The 20752-nt window shown below is 45.5% G+C and overlaps 1 protein-coding gene across 4 annotated transcripts in view; it reads left to right on the top strand.

The window, feature by feature from the left end:
- Positions 1–20752, top strand: part of MSRA (methionine sulfoxide reductase A) — a 460936-nt gene that overhangs the window by 30580 nt on the left and 409604 nt on the right. For 3 of the 4 annotated variants that reach the window (XM_040348093.1, XM_040348094.1, XM_040348096.1), the window contains one exon: positions 444–536. The exons of the other annotated variant lie outside the window; for it this stretch is intronic. In XM_040348093.1, coding sequence (XP_040204027.1) covers positions 444–536 — 93 coding nt within the window. The remainder of the gene's footprint in view (positions 1–443; positions 537–20752) is intronic. 4 annotated transcript variants of the gene reach the window in all.

Genomic DNA, 20752 nt, shown 5'->3' with positions numbered 1-20752 from the left:
GCAAAATATAAGCAGATTAAACTTCAGCTTTAAGGCTCCATTCACACCTGAACGCGGCGTATTTTGCCGCGACAAATTGCAGCGTTTTGTCCCGCGATTTGCCGCGAATTGTCCCGTATGTTACCACGGTAAAATACGCAGTGGTAACATACACAGGAGGGGTGATCAACATTGTCGGCTATGGCCGAACGCCGAAAGCCGCCTGAAAAAAAGGTCCGGGACTTGTTTTGAGCTTCAGGCGTTTCGGCGTTCGGCGTGGAGATGTGAACCATCTCCATAGCCGACAATGTAAAATCACCCCTCCAGCGTATTGCAGGCTGCAATAGCGTCGCGCTACAGGCGACAATACGCCTAGGTGTGAATGCAGCCTTAGTCTGCATTATATTAGCCTTTATTTCAATGGAAATGAGAAGACTAGGCTCTTGTCTGTGTTTTTACATCAGATGTTACATACAGCAAAGGCACAATTGACAAGCAGAAGCTACCCGATGAAAAGGAAGTCCTTCCCGGTAGGCCAGAGAAAATGAAGGTCTCAGGTAGGTCGCTAGTTATGCCATTTTATTTAAGTGCTACTGTGATCCTGTACTCTATTTTTTTTAATCATTATTTATGCATATACCGTGTTTTTCCTTGAAAATGAGACCTACCCCGAAAATAAGACCTAGTGTTATTTTCCAGGAGGGCTGCAATATAAGCCCTACCTAGAAAATAAGCCATAAGTTTAAAATGCTTGTAAAATCCTATAATCCACTCTATTACAGTATGTATGTACAAGGGGGCAGATCCACAGAGATCTGCACCCGCGCAGCGTATCAGAGATACGCCGCCGTACCTTACCTGGCTTTGAATCGAATCCTTAAAGATTTTGCGCCGTAAGTTACGGCGGCGTAGTGTATCTCGGGCGGCGGAATTCAAGTCGGCGATTAGGGGGCGTGTTTCATTTAAATGAAGCACGTCCCCGCGCCGAATGAACTGCGCATGCGCCGTCCCTAAATTTCCCGCCGTGCATTGCGCTAAATGACGTCGCTAGGACGTCTTTTTTTTTTAACATAGACGTGAATTACGTCCATCCCGATTCACGGACGACTTACGCAAAAAAAAAAAAATATTCAAATTAAACGCGGGAACGACGGCCATACTTAACATGGCAAGTCTAACTATACGCCGCAAAACACCAGCTTTAACTATACGCCGGAAAAAGCCGATTAGAGACGACGTAAAAGAATGCGACGGCCGCGCGCACGTTCGTGGATCGTCGGAAATAGCTAATTTGCATACCCGATGCGGAAAACGACGCAAACTCCACCCAGCGGACGCCGAAGTATTGCATCTACGATCCGAAGGCGTACGAGGACGTACACCTGTCGGATCTAACCCAGATGCCATTGTATCTTGGTTTGAGGATTCAAACTAAAGATACGACGCGGGTAACTTGAAAGTACGCCGGCGTATCAGTAGATACGCCGGCGTACTCGCTCTGTGGATCTGCCCCAATGTATGTGTTTCTGTAATATAATTGCGGGGAAGAGAGCTCTGGCGGGTCACAGAAGTGCAGAGCGGCGCTATAACAAAGGTATTTTGCATAAATTATTTTGTACATTATATACTACAGTAATAGAGTGGATTATATGATTTTACAAGCATTTTAACTCCGTTCACACTGGGGATTTCTGTCAGGCAGGGAGAGAGAGGGGGAGAGAAGACAGCACATTACATGATAAGACATACCCCGAAAATAAGCCCTACTGTGTCTTTTGTTGCCAAAATTAATTTAAGACCCAGGCTTATTTTCGGGGGAAACATGGTATGAAAAGCATAACAGTGTATCAATAGGTACAGATGACTCTAATTGCCTCAACAGGGGCACATGTCCCCGCTGAACTCAGGGATACATTGCAAAGATCACCATAACACATAAAACTGAAGGACAATCCAGTGACTGTGAACAATTAAGGCCCAGACTAGGGCCCAATAGCTGGGCCAATCAGAGTCCGAGAAGCCAGGAAGAGATAAAGAAAGAAATCCAAGAAGCGGGGATTAGGAAAGGGTAGACGGGAGGCAAGAAGATGGGAGAAAGAAAAGAAAGGCAAAACCGGGAAAAAAAAACTCCTACCCCCCTGGGGGAATCGGGTAAGAAAACAAACATCATTAAAGGGGTTGTAAAGGTAAATGTTTTTTCACCTTAATGCATTCTATGCATTAAGGTGAAAAAACATCCCAAGTATTAGCATCCCCCCCGATTACTTACCTGACCCCTTGAAAGTCCTGCGCCGCGAACGAGCAGGCTTCTCGGTCGTCTTCCCGGCTCATTCATTGGTTGATTGAAAGCAGTGCAGCCATTGGCTTGCGCTTCTGTCAATTACATCCATTGACGCCGCGTGCCAGTGGGCGGAGCCGAGTGATACAGTGAGTGGCTATGGCCGCCGGCTGTATCACGGGAGCACGCCCGCAAGCACTTAACACCATGTGAGCTTGCTCGCATTAAAGCGGAGGTTCACCCTAAATGTCAACTTTGTCTTATTCATACCACTAGCCATCCTGTATGTATAATCCATCGTTTTTTTTAAAAATCTGATTGCTTACCTTGATTCGGCAGCATTTTCTGTTGTTTTAGGGATCCTTACCCCGTGGGAGTGGGCGTGCCTTTACAATTCCCTGGCTGAGCGCGATGTCTCCTGGGAGTGATGTGTCGAGACTTCCAGGAGACGCACTGTAGTGTAATCACAACGGGGCGTGACCTTCTCAGTACAACGGTCGTTGTGATGGCAACTGTGTAGTGTTGACGGCGACGCTCGCCGTCAACACTGCACATGCGCGGGATAGAGCAGTGAATGCTGGGACGTCAGTATTCACCGTATCCCGGAGGAAAATCCTGGTGGGCTTCAGAGTGCCCATAGTCAAGATGGAAACGTCCATCTATGAATTTTATAAAATAAAATTGTAAAAGACAATGCTGGTGGCTGCAATACTATGACAGATGAGTACCCGATTTGGAAAGGTAACAGCGAGAGAATCATCTGAAAAAAAAAATGTAGCCGAACGTCTGTGCGCAGGCGCCACATAGAGCCGCACCGACTTTCGGCTACTCGTGACGCGATGTATGCGACCGTCGGAAGCCTGTCAATCAAATAGGAACGCCTAAGTCCCGAAGACCATACCCGGAAGCGGCGGAGAAGATCGCTCTCTAAAACGGTAAGTACGGCTTCGATTTAAAAAAAAAAACACCCGATTCCCCTTGACAAAATGAGCATCAATCTAATGTTAAAACATTTTTTTCGGGTGAACTCCCGCTTTAAGTCTTGCTTTTAGTTTTTTTTTATATTCCACGCCTCTCAAACTAACCCAACATTAATCAATATGTATGTAAGTGTGTGGCCATACCTCTGACGTGTTTCGCCCTGCCCACTGGGTTAAGGCCGCACACATACATACACATTGAGTCAGGGCTCGACAAAATCCGTGCGCTAGGTCGCAATTGAGGCCTCAATTACCGGCCGTCTCGGGCCCGCCGCGGTTGCGTGGTGGGGGAGGTGGGGGCGCACGAAGGCACAGGATCCTGTGTCTCCGTGCGCCCCCACCTCCACCACGTCACGATCGCGGCAGGCCCACGGCGGCTGGTAATTTAGGCTGCGGCTTTGCAGCCTTGTGAAGGCCCAAGCTTCCTTCTCCGACCTGCGCCATCTGGTGGTGGCCGTTAGCATTACAAGTAAAACTTCAGTTCTAATGTGTGTTTTTTTTCTGTTGTTTTCACTGCCATCTCCTTCCCTCTAATTAGAACCCCCAAACATTATGTATATTTTTTTATTCTAACACCCTAGAGAACTTTCTGTCACACCGTATTTGCGCAGCGGTCTTACAAGCGCACTTTTTTGGGGGAAAAATACACTTTTTTTAATTAAAAAATAAAACAGTAAAGTTATTTCAATTTTTTTTTATATTGTGAAAGATAATGTTACGCCGAGTAAATGGATACCCAACATGTCACGCTTCAAAATTGCGTCCGCTTGTGGAATGCCGACAAACTTTTACCCTTTAAAATCTCCATAGGCGACATTTAAAAAATTCTACAAGTTGCATGTTTTGAGTTACAGAGGAGGTCTAGAGCTAGAATTATTGCTCTCGCTCTAACGATCACGGCGATACTTCCCATGCGTGGTTTGAATACCGTTTGCAGGCACTTCTCACGTATGTGTTCGCTTCTGCGCGCGAGCTTGGCTGGACGGGGCGCGTTTTCTGGCTCCTAACTTTTTTAGCTGGCTCCTAGATTCCAAGCAAATTTGTCAAACCCTGAATGTATTGTTGAGTTGGTTTGAGCGGCGTCTTACCCTCAATATGCTCACACTGCTGGATTAGTGAATGTATGCCTGCTCCCATTCTCTGAAGACCGATGGGGAAACTTTTCATCTTCCATTCCAGCTTTGAGTGGCGCCACAAATTTAATGTGAGCACATTGAAATCAGTTACCCATTCAATACTTATTTATACGATATCTAGGTGGGAATCAATGGACCCCTGTATTTGACAATTGTACTATAAAACATCAAAGCAGATATTATATGAAGGTCCTCTTTTATGCAAGTCATGGTATAACTAGTAGTAGTTGGTCACATTCAACTGGACTTTTTCTGTAATGTTGAAGTTGTTTTGTAGCTTAAATAAGCCCTTTCTTTGTTTCCAATGAGTTTCAGGAAGATACCCCAACATTTATAGACACACCTTTATAACATAAATGATCGGATATCTTGAGTATCTTCCAAACTCATTGGAACTGAAGAAGTAGCTTGGTTAAGCTATGAAATGTCCTCAATGTTACAGAACAGGTCCAGTTGAATGTGATTACTATTAGCTATCGAAACATATACACTGCCTCATGCAGGACTATGTGGTTTTCTAGTTCCCTATTCAAAGTGAAACTATGGCTAATAAAGTATCATTCAAATGTAGCGCTAAAAAGATGAGTAAGCAATTATCAAATAATCAAATGTTGCTTTACACATGAAGGTAGGTCACAATGTGTGAAAACATAACGTGTATATATATATATAACTCGTATATAGAAGATTATGGGAAATGTCCAAATGAATGAACCAATCCATGTAGTGAACACATAAAGTCCCGTTTAAAATAGTTGTTACTCAGAAGTGAAGCACAGTTATATAGTGAACATGTGGAAACATCGAGGTGTTGTATCTTCAATCAAAATAACGGGGTATGTACTCTTACCAGAGATTGTGGACTCGAATGTCGATGACAGCGTATTATTCACTTTTTACATCTTAACCACTTGCCGCCCGCCAATGACATATTGACGTCGGCAAAGTGGTTGTAGAATCCTGACTGGACGTCATATGACGTCCTCAGGATTCTGAGCCGCTGCGCGCCCCCGGGGGCGCGCATCGCGGTGATCGTTGTTGCAGGGTGTCAGTCTGACACCCCACAACACCGATCAAGGTAAAGAGTCTCTCACGGAGGCTAGATACGCCTGAAAATAGGCTTCATCCGACCGACGTAACTTGTCTACGCCGGCGTATCGTGGGCGCATATTTACGCTGGTCGCATTTGCCGCTCCCATTGATTTTAGATGCACATATGCAAATGAGGGAGATACGCCGATTCACGAACGTACTTGCACCCGGCGCATAATATACGCGGTTTGCGTAAGTCGTACGTCCGGCTTAAAGTTATTCCCCATATATGAGGCGCAACCCATGCAAAGGTATGGACCAGGGAACAGCCGTCGTATTTTACGTTGTACGTGAATATGGCTAGGCGTAGGTTACATTCACGTCGTAGGCAGTGATTCGACGTATCTTAGGAAGTTGTTTCGACGTGATTCTGAGCATGTGCACTGGGATGCCGCCACGGGACGGCGCATGCGCCGTTTGCTTTAAGTACTTCTATGGCGCTTGGCCCATCATTTGCATGGGGCCACGACTCATTAGCATGGCTCACGCCCACTTCCACCTACGCCGGAATACACTGAGGAAACCCAGCGTAGATTTGAGAGCGAGTGGGAGCAAGTGCTTTGTGAATACTGTGCTTGCCTCTCTGCGCTGCGTCGGCGTAGCGTATATTCGATACGCTACGCCGGCATAAATATGCGCCAATGTATGTGAATCCGGGCCTATGTCTTTTCTGTGCTTTTATTAACGAGCCGGGTAAAAACAATAGAACTTGGTGAATAGTAGAGAGATAGTAGAAATGAAGAAAAGCAGATCCAGGTGCATGTAGATGGGAAACAGTTTCACCACTCTACCGGGAATGGGTATAGCGCACCCGGACAGGCCTCTCTCACAAACCTGGCAACCAGAATGTCACTCGAACTGGGGCCAAGTCTCTGCCACACTCCCTCCCAATGGTTGAACAAAATGGAGACAATAGTGGTCCCGATTCCTCCTTAACAGATTCGACACCCGGATCAACTTCAGGTAGTTTTGTTTCAGGTACCGGCTGATAGGCGACCGACGTCCAGTCTCTCAGCACCCAGTTACCCTGGTCCCAGGTGGATAGTCAGATACCTCTTGGAACACCAACCTCTCTTGGTGGTACTCAGGCAGACTCTCCACCGTACAGCTTTCTCACACAGGAACGGACAGCTCAGGACCTCATCAGATTGGGCACCCAGTTGATCACTGGGCCCCAGCCGCAGCTCGGTTGCTCCGGGCCAACATGGTCCCGGGACCAGGAACACCACGTAGCACGCACATCCCGCCCCGGAAGGCCATTTTGCCAAGGTGCTGTGGTATGGCTACCCTGAAGGTGGGTGCCACATGGGAAGAAGACCCAAGCAAAATTACGTCTGCCTCATAAATACCCTTCCCCAGCATGCACAGCGAGGAAACACTCCTCCTGATAGGCTGCTGGGAAAAAGCATCCAAATCCCTGACTCCACTGCTGCCACCTGTTGGCCTGGGGTTGGATCAGCACCCCAGAAACGGCAGCATGAACCCACAGCACAGCCAAAGCTGACACAGAGGCTTCAAATTTGAACCAATTAACATGGCCAGAGTCGCTTAACTCTCTGACCCCCCCTAAATTTACACTAGCACCGGTTCTGAAAAGCAACCAGGCGCTACATATATTTGGGGGAAAACCTCTGGTGTGTACAGGGGGAAAGTTACTGAGCAGGTTCTTGGTTTTCCCCCCTTTTTACCGCCAGGTTTTCCGGTCGTGTGTACAGGGCTTTAGTGATCTTTTCACAAATACTGTCATTTTTTTTTTTTAAATAGCAGATAAAAATAAATTATATTTCTTAATTTTCTGACTGCTTGAATGATTTTTTTCGATGAAAAGTTGAAAACCATGGGCACTTGGGTATTAGTCGCGATGCATCGTGGAGTCAAATCGAATCGTGAACAGGATAATCGTAATCAAATTTAATCGTGAGACCAGTGAAGATGCGCACCCCTAATGTTAATACATAAACACCTGAAGTGGAAGAAGTAGCCATAGAGCCCCTTCCAGCCTTGCAAATGTGGCCTGGGCATCCAAGTGGCAATGAGTCCTGGTCATGAAAGGATTAAATAAAAGAGGAAACAATTCAAATATACCAAATTTTTATTGTGTGTTTATGAAAGTAGAATTATGGATCTATACACATTTTTTTTTCCTTTTCTAACTATATATACTCTGAATAAACCAAGAGTCCTTTGGTAAAATCTATTGGTCATAAGTGAAGATCTAGTGATCCTCTCGCCCATTCGCTGACACACTTTTGACCAAGAGATTCTAAGCCTGCCCACCACGGCAAGGTAGACTCTTCTAGGGCAGGACCTACACTAAGCTACCCTACTGTATGCTAGTCATCCTTTTTCTAATGTTGGGTGTATGTTTGTAGTACGGCCTCATCCTATAATCTGTGTGTGCGATCTACTCTCTCCTAATGTGGTTGTGTATGTGTGTGTACATCTATCTAAAGCAACCATACCAGGCCACATGTCCTCAACGTGAAGGGTGCTTTGGGGTAGAGGGGCTCCCCTCCCCGTCCCCCCAAAGCACCTTGTCCCCATGTTGATTGGGACAAGGTACTTTGGGGGAGGGGAGCACCCTACTCTAAAGCACCCCCCATGTTGAGGGCATGTGGCCTGGTATTTTTCTTTTTTTTTTTGGCCTGAGGTTCCCCTTAAAATCCATACCAGACCTGATGGGCATAGTATGGATTGGGGGCAACCCAATGCTGATTTATCTTCAAATGTTATTGCTGGCAATTCTTTTGGTTTTCATTCAGATGTCAGCGGGAAACCTGCCGACAGCTGATGAGTCATTAGTTGTTAAGGACACACAGGTCCCAGAAGACAGCGGGGACCAGTGGCATTGCACAGCACGAGTGGCGCATGCGCAGTAGGGAAAAAAATTATTGTGGGTTCCAAGAAAACGAATACCAGAGATTTATCAAAGCATGCAACCTGGCAGGCTAGAAAAGGGAGGGGCGAGCGATCGCCCAGTCCCCCACCCCCAACCATACCAGGCCACATGTCCTCAACGTGAAGGGTGCTTTGGGGTAGAGGGACTCCCCCCCCCATCCCCCAACGCACCTTGTCCCTATGTTGATTGGGACAAGGTACTTTGGGGGAGGGGAGCCCCCTACTCCAAAGCACCCCCCATGTTGAGGGCATGTGGCCTGGTATGGTTCAGGAGGTAGGGGGGAAAGGACGCTCACTCGCCCCCCCCCCTTCCTGGACTACCAGGCTGCATACTAGGGTAAAGGTCGGATTTTGGACCCCAAACCATTTTTTTTTTTTTGGTGTGAGGTTCCCCTTAAAATCCATACCAGACCTGATGGGCATAGTATGGATTGGGGGGAACCCCATGTTGATTTACCTTCAAATTTTATTGCTGGCAATTCTTTGGTTTTCATTCAGATGTCAGCGGGAAACCTGCCGACAGCTGATGAGTCATTAGTTGTTAAGGACACACAAGTCCCAGAAGACAGCGGGGAACAGGGACATTGTGCAGCACGAGTCGCGCATGCGCAGTAGGGAAAAAAATTATTGTGGGTTCCAAGAAAATGAATACCAGAGATTTATCAAAGCATGCAACCTGGCAGGCTAGAAAAGGGAGGGGCGAGCGAGCGCCCAGTCCCCCACCCCCAACCATACCAGGCCACATGTCCTCAACGTGAAGGGTGCTTTGGGGTAAAGGGGCTCCCCTCCCCGTCCCCCAAAGCACCTTGTCCCCATGTTGATTGGGACAAGGTACTTTGGGGGAGGGGAGCCCCCTACTCCAAAGCACCCCCCATGTTGAGGGCATGTGGCCTGGTATGGTTCAGGAGGTAGGGGGGAAAGGACGCTCACTCGTCCCCCTCCCCCCCTTCCTGGACTACCAGGCTGCATACTAGGGTAAAGGTCGGATTTTGGACCCCCAAACTATTTATTTTTTTTATTTTGGCGTGAGGTTCCCCTTAAAATCCACACCAGACCTGATGGGCATAGTATGGATTGGGGGGAACCCAATGCTGATTTATCTTCAAATTTTATTGCTGGTAATTCTTTTGGTTTTCATTCAGATGTCAGCGGGAAACCTGCCGACAGCTGATGAGTCATTAGTTGTTAAGGACACACAGGTCCCAGAAGACAGCGGGGACCAGGGACATTGTGCAGCACGAGTCGCGCATGCGTAGTAGGGAACCAGCAAGTGAAGCCGCAAGGCTCCTAATTCCCTTTCCGAAGATGGCGGCGGCATCCAACATCGCGGGTGCCCTGGACAGGTAAGTGTCCTTATTTTTAAAAGTTAGCAGCAGCAGTATTTGTAGCTGCTGAATTAAAAAAATAAAAAATTCGGCGGGCATCCGCTTTAGACTTTAGTCTTCTTCCCTCACTTCTTTTTAGTTGCAGCCAGTTCTTCTTTCGTCTCTGTAAATTTCTCTTGCATCTTTGCAAGTTGTTCTTCTTTGCTCACTGCGAGTTCCTGTGCCTCTGCAAATTTTTTTTTGCATCTTTGCAAGTTGTTCTTCGCTCACTGCGAGTTGTTCTTCTTTCCTCACTGCGAGTTTTTGCGTCTCTTCAAATTTTTCTTGCATCTTTGCAAGTTGTTCTTCTTTCCTCACTGCGAGTTGTTGCGCCTCTTCATGTTTTTTTTGCATCTTTGCAAGTTGTTCTTTCCTCACTGCGAGTTTTTGCGTCGCTGCAAATTTTTCGTGCATCTTTGCAAGAGTTTCTTCCCTCACTGCGAGTTGTTCTTCTTTCCTCACTGCGAGTTTTTGCGTCTCTTCAAATTTTTCTTGCATCTTTGCAAGTTGTTTTTCCCTGACTGCGAGTTGTTCTTCTTTCCTCACTGCGAGTTGTTCTTCTTTCCTCACTGCGAGTTGTTCTTCTTTCCTCACTGCAAGTTTTTGCGCCTCTTCATGTTTTTTTTGCATCTTTGCAAGTTGTTCTTTCCTCACTGCGAGTTGTTCTTTCCTTACTGCGAGTTTTTGCGTCGCTGCAAATTTTTCTTGCATCTTTGCAAGTTGTTCTTCTTTCCTCACTGCGAGTTCCTGCGTCTCTGCAAATTGTTCTTGCATCTTTGCAAGTTGTTCTTCCCTCACTGTGAGTTCTTCTTTCCTCACTGCGAGTTCTTGCGTCTCTGCAAATTTTTCGTGCATCTTTGCAAGAGTTTCTTCCCTCACTGCGAGTTGTTCTTCTTTCCTCACTGCGAGTTTTTGCGTCTCTTCACATTTTTCTTGCATCTTTGCAAGTTGTTTTTCCCTCACTGCGAGTTGTTCTTCTTTCCTCACTGCGAGTTGTTCTTCTTTCCTCACTGCGAGTTTTTGCGCCTCTTCATGTTTTTTTTGCATCTTTGCAAGTTGTTCTTTCCTCACTGCGAGTTTTTGCATCGCTGCAAATTTTTCTTGCATCTTTGCAAGTTGTTCTTCCCTCACTGCGAGTTGTTCTTCTTTCCTCACTGCGAGTTCTTGCATCTTTGCAAGTTGTTCTTCCCTCACTGTGAGTTCTTCTTTCCTCACTGCGAGTTCTTGCATCTCTGCAAATTTTTCGTGCATCTTTGCAAGAGTTTCTTCCCTCACTGCGAGTTGTTCTTCTTTCCTCACTGCGAGTTTTTGCGTCTCTTCAAATTTTTCTTGCATCTTGGCAAGTTGTTTTTCCCTCACTGCGAGTTGTTCTTCTTTCCTCACTGCGAGTTGTTCTTCTTTCCTCACTGCGAGTTGTTCTTCTCTTATCACTGCAAGTTTTTGCGTCTCTTCAATTTTTTTTTGCATCTTTGCAAGTTGTTCTTTCCTCACTGCGAGTTTTTGCGTCTCTGCAAATTTTTCTTGCATCTTTGCAAGTTGTTTTTCCCTCACTGCAAGTTGTTCTTCTTTCCTCACTGCGAGTTCCTGCGTCTCTGCAATTTGTTCTTGCATCTTTGCAAGTTGTTCTTCCCTCACTGTGAGTTCTTCTTTCCTCACTGCGAGTTCTTGCATCTCTGCAAGTTTTTGTTTAATCACTAAGAGTTCTTCCATCGCTGCAACTTCTTCCGTCGATGTGTGTCTTTTTTCCATTATTGTGCACACTTCAGTCAGCTGTGTGTGCATTTTGTCCCTCTCAGTGATTCCTCCTTCCATATCTCCGCTTTGCTCCATCATGATGCGTATTTCATCTACTTTTACCACTAGGACACCTTCTTCCTCTGTGTCTCCTTCTCTCATTGTGTGTACTTCCTTCATCTCTGGGGATCGTCCTTTTATCTCTGGGGATCGTCCTTTTATCTCTGGGGATCCTCCTTTTATCTCTGGGTGTCCTTGAACTACTACCATCTCTAGACAGTCTATCTCTCTTGGTCTTTTCTTGCAGTACCAAACTCTGTGGAGATAAAGAAAGAAATGTTATAAGAATGTGTCCATAAACCAGCAGAAATGTTCAGAATTAATAGCTGACGCCACTTAAATCTGTGTTTTGATCGAAAGCAAATAGTCACACGCCATCACCCCATTTGTTACTGTTACCAGCAGCCTCCGTTCATTCACCCCCTCCCCCATAGAACAAAATGTTATGCCCCGTACACACGATCAAATTTTCTGTCGGGAAAAACCATCAACGGAATTCCGCTCAAGCTTGGCTTGCATACACACGGTCACACAAAAGTTCTCTGAACTTTTGACCGTCAAGAACGTGGTGACGTACAACACTACGGCGAGCCAAAAAAAATTGAAGTTCAATGCTTGCGAGCATGCGTTGAATTGTTTCCAAACATGGGTCAGAATTTTGCACGTCGGAATTGCCACAGCCCATCTGAATTTTTTTCCTCGGAAGGATGGAGAACCTGCTCTCAATCCGAAGGAGCCTACACGTGGTCGGAATTTCCGACCAAAAGCTCACATCGGACTTTTACTTTTGGAAAATCCGATCGTGTGTACGGGGCATAAAAGGTGCTTTAATCTCATTATGACCAGTGAGGGGCTTGTGCAGCTAAACCCCGGACAATAAGTACAGAAAACACACTGCCTCGGTCTGATTGACTGCTCGCCTATAGGAAAAGTGGTAAATATTGGGAGGGGGAGGGCTCATACAGTGGGTGATAGCATGAAGTGTAATGGAGAAAACCTATGAAGAATTTGCAATAACTTACCCAACGAATGTGATGATCATGATTACTACTAGAAGACCGAATCCAACTAAAGCGGACACTATTGGTAAGTAGCCATTTCTCTTCAGTTGATAGTAGATCTTGGTGGGAAGTTTCACTATTCCTGTATTATAAGTACTGGTCTCCGTTGTAGTTGTCGTCACTGTCATTGTTGGTGACATCGTGGGGACCTCCTCAGTGGAAGTGACTGGAGGGGTCTCCCTCTGTATCTCCACATTGCTTTGGTCCTCGCTGACCATCTCAGTATTGGCGGTGTCAGAGGAGGTGACTGGAGGGGTCTCCCTCTGTATTTCCAGGTTGCTTTGGTCCTCCCTGACCGTCTCGGTATGAGCGGTCTCAGAGGAAGGGACTGAAGGGGTCTCCCATTGTGTTTCCAGGTTTCTTTGGTGCTTCCTGACCGTCTTGGTATCAGCGGTCTCAGTGGAAGCGACTGACGGGGTCTCCCATTGTGTTTCCAGGTTTCTTTGGTGCTTCCTGACCGTCTCGGTATCAGCGGTCTCAGTGGAAGTGACTGGAGGGATCTCCCATTGTGGTTCCAGGTGGCTTTGGTCCTCCCTGACCGTCTCGGTATCAGCGGTCTCAGAGGAAGCGACTGAAGGGGTCTCCGTCTGTATTTCCAGGTTGCTTTGGTCCTCCCTGACCGTCTCGGTATCAGCGGTCTCAGAGGAAGCAACTGAAGGGGTCTTCCATTGTGGTTCCAGGTGGCTTTGGTCCTCCCTGACCATCTCGGTATCAGCGGTCTCAATGGAAGTGACTGGAGGAGTCTTCCATTGTATTTTCAGGTTGCTTTGGTGCTTCTTGAACGTCTCGGTATCAGCGGTCTCCGTGGACGTAGAATCTGATGAAAGAAAAACAAAGGAAATTCATTTAAATGTCCAAATAATGAGCTATAATGTTCAACAAACCAGTTTCCATTCATGACTATAAATCTATTCCAAATGTCCCTGATCCAATTGGCTATGAATTAAGGACAAATCGGACCATCACTGTGTATAAGAAGCTTTGTGTAACCATGGCAACAAAAGCCGGTCTGCCCCTTTCAAACATGGCGCCGGATGTGCCTCACGTCATTTCTGGTTCACAAAAAGAACGCAATGCCCCATTGATGACACACATGATCTCCCAGAATGCTTAAACGCTTAACGACCGCCGCATGTATATGTACGTCCACAAAATGGCACGTACAGGTAGATGGGCGTACCCGTACGTCCCTGCCTTTCCGCGGGTCGGGGGTCCGATCGGGACCCCCCCCGCGTTACATGCGGCGGTTGGTAGCTCTGGGAGCGATCCGGGATGAGGGGGCGGCTATTCCTTTCTAGCCACCCCCTCGCGATCGCTCCCCGGAGCTGAAGAACGGGGAGAGCCGTATGTAAACACGGCTTCCCCGTGCTTCACTGTGGCGGCTGCATCGAATGCGTCATCCCTTTTATAGGGAGACACGATCGATGACGTCAGACCTACAGTCACACCCCCCTACAGTTGTAAACACACACTACGTGAAACATAACCCCTTCAGCGCCCCCTGTGGTTAACTCCCAAACTGCAACTGTCATTTCCACAATAAAGAATGCATTTTAAATGCATTTTTTGCTGTGAAAATGACAATGGTCCCAAAAATGTGTCAAAATTGTGCGAAGTGTCCGCCATAATGTCGCAGTCACGAAAAAAATCGCTGATCGCCGCCATTAGTAGTAAAAAAAAAAAAATGTATAAAAATGCAATAAAACTATCCCCTATTTTGTAAACGCTATAACTTTTGCGCAAACCAACCGATAAACGCTTATTGCGATTTTTTTTTTTTTTTTTACCAAAAATATGTAGAAGAATACGTATCGGCCTAAACTGAGGACATTTTTTTTTATATATATGTTTTTGGGAGATATTTATATTTATTATAGCAAAAAGTAAAAAATATTGATTTTTTTTCAAAATTGTCGCTCTATTTTTGTTTTTAGCGCAAAAAATTAAAACCGCAGAGGTGATCAAATACCACCAAAAGAAAGCTCTATTTGTGGGAAAAAAAGGACGCCAATTTTGTTTGGGAGCCGCGTCGCACGACCGCGCAATTGTCTGTTAAAGCGACGCAGTGCCGAATCGCAAAACCTGGCTTGGGCTTTTAGCTAACATTCCCAGATTACAGATTACCCAGAAGCCCACAAGTCCCTCTGAGCTGGACCTGCCCAGCCTGGTCCACCCCCCCCACAGTAGATCCCCCCCCCACAGTAGATCCCCCCCCCCCCCCCGCAGTAGACCCCCCCCCCCATAGAATGAACAATAAACCAAAACCTGTAACACTCACCAGTCACATGAATGATGACCACCTTGAATGGCTGATACAGGACGTTGTCCACGGTGAAGCTGGCCTCGTAGGTTCCGCTGTCTCTATACTGGATCGGGTCCATGGTAATGGAACAATCCACACGGTCCTTCTGCAGGTCGGTCACGTCGCGGTACAGGAGAGGGGCGTAGGCTCCTCCTCCTTCCGGAGTCATTCCCCACTCCATCCCAACACTGCTTGCACCAGATAGACGATCGGCGCGGACCTCACACGGGATCGCCAGCTTAGAGCCAACTGTAGCATCCACATGGATGTACAATGGCCGGGTGTGAGAATGTTCTACGCTAAGAGCCAGAAGAACGCCGAAAACGGCAAACGTTTTCCAAAGGCTCATTTTTCCCAAAATGTCACAAAAAGATAAAGAAATGTGACAAGGAAATTAATATATTATTCGCTTATCTAATCAGATAGATCTGAATAAATCGAATGAGAATTCTCAGAGCTGAGTCAGAACACTTCTGATCGTCTCGGAATCTTGATCTCAAATGACACACTATCTACGAGTTTGTTTATATAAGCTCAGAGGCTGTGATGTCATAGCATCCACATCAGCTGAGACAATGAGGTTACCATGGCAACAGAACTGTGCAGCTGGACTGCAGCTTACTTGGCCTGAGCTAAAAATAGATTTGACAGTTGGCCAGAACTAAAGGTCACTGTTTGTGAATGAAAGGCGGAGCTACATCCATTGTTCATTAACCCCTTAGTGACTGAATATGTGTGTGTGTGTGTGTATATATATATATATATATATATATATATATATATATATATATATATATATATATATATATATATATATATATATATATATATATATATATATATATATATATATATATATAATGTATGTATATCTCTATCTATGTGTATATGGGGGGGTGTATTATATGTATATATGGGGGGATGTATTATATGTATATATGGGGGGGGGGGGGTGTATTATATGTATATATGGGGGGGGGGTGTATTATGTGTATATATGGGGGGGTGAATTATATGTATATATGGGGGATGTATTATATGTATATATGGGGGGGAGTGTATTATATGTATATATGGGGGGGGGTGTATTATGTGTATATATGGGGGGGTGAATTATATGTATATATGGGGGATGTATTATATGTATATATGGGGGGGGAGTGTATTATATGTATATATGGGGGGGGGTGTATTATGTGTATATATGGGGGGTGTATTATGTGTATATATGGGGAGTGTATTATGTGTATATATGGGGGGTGTATTATGTGTATATATGGGGGGGGGGGTGTATTATGTGTATATATGGGGGGTGAATTATATGTATATATGGGGGATGTATTATATGTATATATGGGGGGGGGGGAGTGTATTATATGTATATATGGGGGGGGGGTGTATTATGTGTATATATGGGGGGTGTATTATGTGTATATATGGGGGGTGTATTATGTGTATATATGGGGGGATGAATTATGTGTATATATGGGGGAATGAATTATGTGTATATGGGGGGGGGGGTGAATTATGTGTATATATGGGGGGGGGGGGGAATTATGTGTATATATGGGGGGGGGGGGGTGAATTATGTGTATATATGGGGGGGGGGTGTATTATGTGTATATATGGGGGATGAATTATGTGTATATATGGGGGGATGAATTATGTGTATATATGGGGGGGGGTGAATTATGTGTATATATGGGGGGGGGGTGTATTATGTGTATATATGGGGGGTGTATTATGTGTATATATGGGGGGATGAATTATGTGTATATATGGGGGGTGTATTATGTGTATATATGGGGGGGGGTGTATTATATGTATGTATGGGGGAATGAATTATGTGTATATATGGGGGGGGTGTATTATGTGTATATATGGGGGGGGGGTGTATTATGTGTATATATGGGGGGTGAATTTGGATGAAATGTTTAGCACTTGGAATCACTTTTTGAAAGATAAAAAGTTTATTTTATATACAAGTATATGGATCAGACCAAAATGAGCGGCAAATGAGGAGGAAAGAGGGACATTGCTCCAAATCAGGGACAGTCCCTTGAAATCAAGGACAGTTGGAAGCTATGTGTATATATTGGGGGGTGTATTATAGAGGCAGACCGATGTTTCGGCCGATATTTGGCCATTTTTGATAAATCGGCATCGGTCGATTATTATCAAAATTATTTTACACTGACCGCCGTTCCTCCTCCCTTCTCCACACTCGGTGGCTCTGGCAGCATCAATCGCCGCGCTGAGTGTGAAACTGACAAGTAACAGAGAGAAGAGAGAGAGGAGCTGTCAGCTCGATGTTGGGGGTGGGCAGGACCCAGCAGCTATTATACACCAATGGGATGGTATCTGGGCGACCCGCTATGTGTATGTGGCCCTGCCCCCTTTCTAAAGCAGCCCAATCATTGGCTGGTGTAATTTAGCTGCCGGGTCCCGCCCACCCCCGACATCGAGCTGACAGCTCCTCTCTCTCTCCTCTGTTAGTTTCACACAGTTAGTTACACGCGGCTTAGTGTGAAACCTGCCAGTGCTACTGCAAATCAGTGCCACCAGCCAGTGCCAATCAGTGTCACTTCCAGTGTCACCCACCTCTACCACTGCCAATCAGTGCCACCTGTCAGTTCCAAACCAGTGCCACCTGCTAGTGCCAATCAGTGCCATCTGTCAGTGCCACCTGCATTTTTTTAAGGGGGAAAAACTAGACTTTCCTTTGTCAATATTATTCGGCAAAACGTATTTTATCTATAGACAAAAGGGGAATTTTTTTTTTTTTTTATCAGTTTTAGTTTTAAAAATGAATTTTAATTAAAAAAAAAGTAAAACTGTAAATAAAGGGCCAGATTCACGTAGATCAGCGGATCTATAGATCCGCTCGATCTATGTGATTTAAGATCCGCTCCCGCAAGTTTGAGAGGCAAGTGGCTAATTCACAAACCACTTACCTCCAAACTTGCGGCGGCGGATCCTAAATCCCCCGGCAGGATTCAAATTCCGCGGCTAGGGGAAGTGTACTATTTAAATCAGGCGCGTTCCCGCGCCGATTTAAATGCAAATGCGCCGTACGGGGAATTTCCCGGCGTGCATTGCATTGCAATGCATTGCTCCTAGTGATGTCAGTGGTTTCGACGTGAGCGTGACTTGCGACGCGCGTGTTTGTGAATCGGCATACGCAAACGACGTTAGAAAATTCAAATTCGACGCGGGAACGCCGGCTATACTTAACATTGGCTGCGCCTGATAAAAGCAGGGGTAAGTATACGACGGGAAAGCCGCTACGGAAACGTCGTAAGAAGACTGCGTCGGGTCCGCGTACGTTCATGAATTTGCGTATCTCGCTGATTTACATATTATTCAAGGTAAATCAGCGGGAACGCCCTCGGCGCCATTTTTAAATTGAAAAAAAGATCCGACAGTGTAACACAGTGTAACACTGTCGGATCTAAGCCCTATCTATGCGTATCTGATTCTATGAATCAGGCGCATAGATAGGACCAGTGTAAGTCAGAGATACGATGGTGTATCTGTAGATAATACACCGTCGTATCTCTTTGTGAATCTGGCCCAAAATGTATACATTTCATTCTTTGTGAATCTGGCCCAAAATGTATACATTTCATTCTATAATTTGTCCTATTTAAAATGACACTAAAATTATATTTCTAGTACAAAGCACGGCATATTTCTTTTTCAAATTTCAAACTTTTTTTTTTTAAATTTTTCAAAAAAGTAGAAAAAACAAACAAAAAAACAACAAAAATGATTACTTATTTAAACAATTAATATAACTATTTAATGCATTAATAAATAATAATAATAAAAAAAAATTAAAAATAATAGCCAAGAGGATATATTAAACCCTATGCAGCTTCTTTTATCTTTTAATTCTGTCTTTCCCTTGTTCCTAGTGCCATGGCCGCCGCTCCAGGTTTCCTGCTTCAGGGTCGCTCTTTTGTCTTGCAACATCCTTTTAAAGTTACCCTTGCATGCGGGGGAATACAGTGCAAATGCGCAGATGTGACGTAGGCCTCTGTGGAAACCCAAACCCTGCGGCACGTCTGTGCATGCGCAGGTTTTTTATCCATGCATACGCAAAGACAGGAAAGGTTTTACACCTCCCTGGTGGCAGTCTTTGCGCGTGCACGTGAAAGCACGCAAATGCACAAATTGCCAAGGATCCCAGCGCATGCGCCGATGTGCCGTAGGCCTCTGTGGGGACCTAACATGCCCTTTAGTGTGAAGGTCAGCTTTGGGACATGCCCTGATATTCAGCTTTAACCACTTCAGCCCCGGAAGATTTTACCCCCTTCCTGACCAGAACACTTTTTACAATTTGACACTTTGTCGCTTTAACTGACAATTGCGCGGTCGATCGACGCTGTACCCAAAAAAAAATTACATCCTTTTTTTTCTCACAAATAGATTTTTTTTTGTGGTGGTATTTAATCACCTCTGTGTTTTTTTATTTTTTGCACTATAAACAAAAAAAGAGCGACAATTTTGAAAGAAAATACAATATTTTTTTTTACTTTTTGCTAAACAAATATCCCCTAATTTAAAAAATAAATACATTTATTCATCAGTATATATTCTTCTACATATTTTTGGTAAAAAATTGCAATAAGCGTATATTGATTAGTTTGCACAAAAGTTATTGGCCCAGATTCACGTAGCACTTACGCCGACGTATCTCGAGATACGTCGCGCAAGTGTAAATGTGCGCCGTCGTATCTGTGCGCCGTGCCCACAGAACTAGATACGCCTGAAAATAGGCTTCTTCCGACCGACGTAAATTTCCTACGCCGTCGTATCGTGGGCGCATATTTACGCTGGCCGCAAGGGGCGCTTCCATTGATTTACGATTTGAATATGCGAATGAGGGAGATACGCCGATTCACGAACGTACTTGCGCCCGGCGCATTCATATACGCGGTTTGCGTAAGGCTTACGTCCGGCGTAAAGTTATCCCTCATAAAGCAGGGGTAAGTCATGTTAGGGTATGGACCAGGGAACAGCCGTTGTATTTTACGTCGTTTACGTAGTAGTACGTGAATAGGGCTGGGCGTGGCAGGGCAGTGATTCGACGTGTCATATGGAGTATTTCCAACGTGATTGTGAGGATGCGCACTGGGATGCGTCCATGGGACGGCGCATGCGCCGTTCGTTCGGCCCATCATTTGCATGGGGTCAAGCTTCATTTAAATGGATCACGCCCACTTCCTTACTTTGAATTAGGCGGGCTTACGCCGGACAATTTACGTTACGCCGGCGCAACGTTGGGAGCGAGTGCTTTGTGAATACTGTTCTTGCCTCTCAATGTTACGTCGGCATAGCGCATATGAGATGCGCTACGCCCGCACAAATATACGCCGCTCTACGTGAATCCGGAGCCATAGTGTCTACAAACGATGGGAAAGATTGATGCAATTTTTATGGCATTTTAATTATTATTTTTTTTACTAGTAATGGCAGTGATCGGTGATTTTTTGCGGTATTGCGACAGACAGATCAGAGACTTTTGACACTTTTTTGGGACCATTGGCATTTATACAGCGATCAGTGCTATAAAAATGCACTGTTTACTGTGAAAATGTCACTGGCAGGAAAGGGGTTAACACTAGGGGGCGATCAAGGGGTTAATTGTGTTCCCTGTTGTGTGTTCTAACTGTGGAGAGATGGGACTCACTATAGTAGATGACAGATCGTGGTTCCCAGCTTGTAGGTACTCACGATCTGCATCTCCTCTCCGAACAGGGATGTGTGTTTACACACACGCGCCCTTGTTCTTCCTCTCGTGCCCAACGATTGCGCGTGGCCGGCTGTCATCGTGACCACCGGTCACGAGCATCGGCACCCCCG

This window comes from Rana temporaria, chromosome 4 (genome assembly GCF_905171775.1).
Source record: "Rana temporaria chromosome 4, aRanTem1.1, whole genome shotgun sequence".
In the NCBI taxonomy this organism is placed as follows: Eukaryota; Metazoa; Chordata; class Amphibia; order Anura; family Ranidae; genus Rana; species Rana temporaria.
Note: the sequence above shows the minus strand (reverse complement) of the source record. Positions and strands in the feature narration are given on the sequence as shown.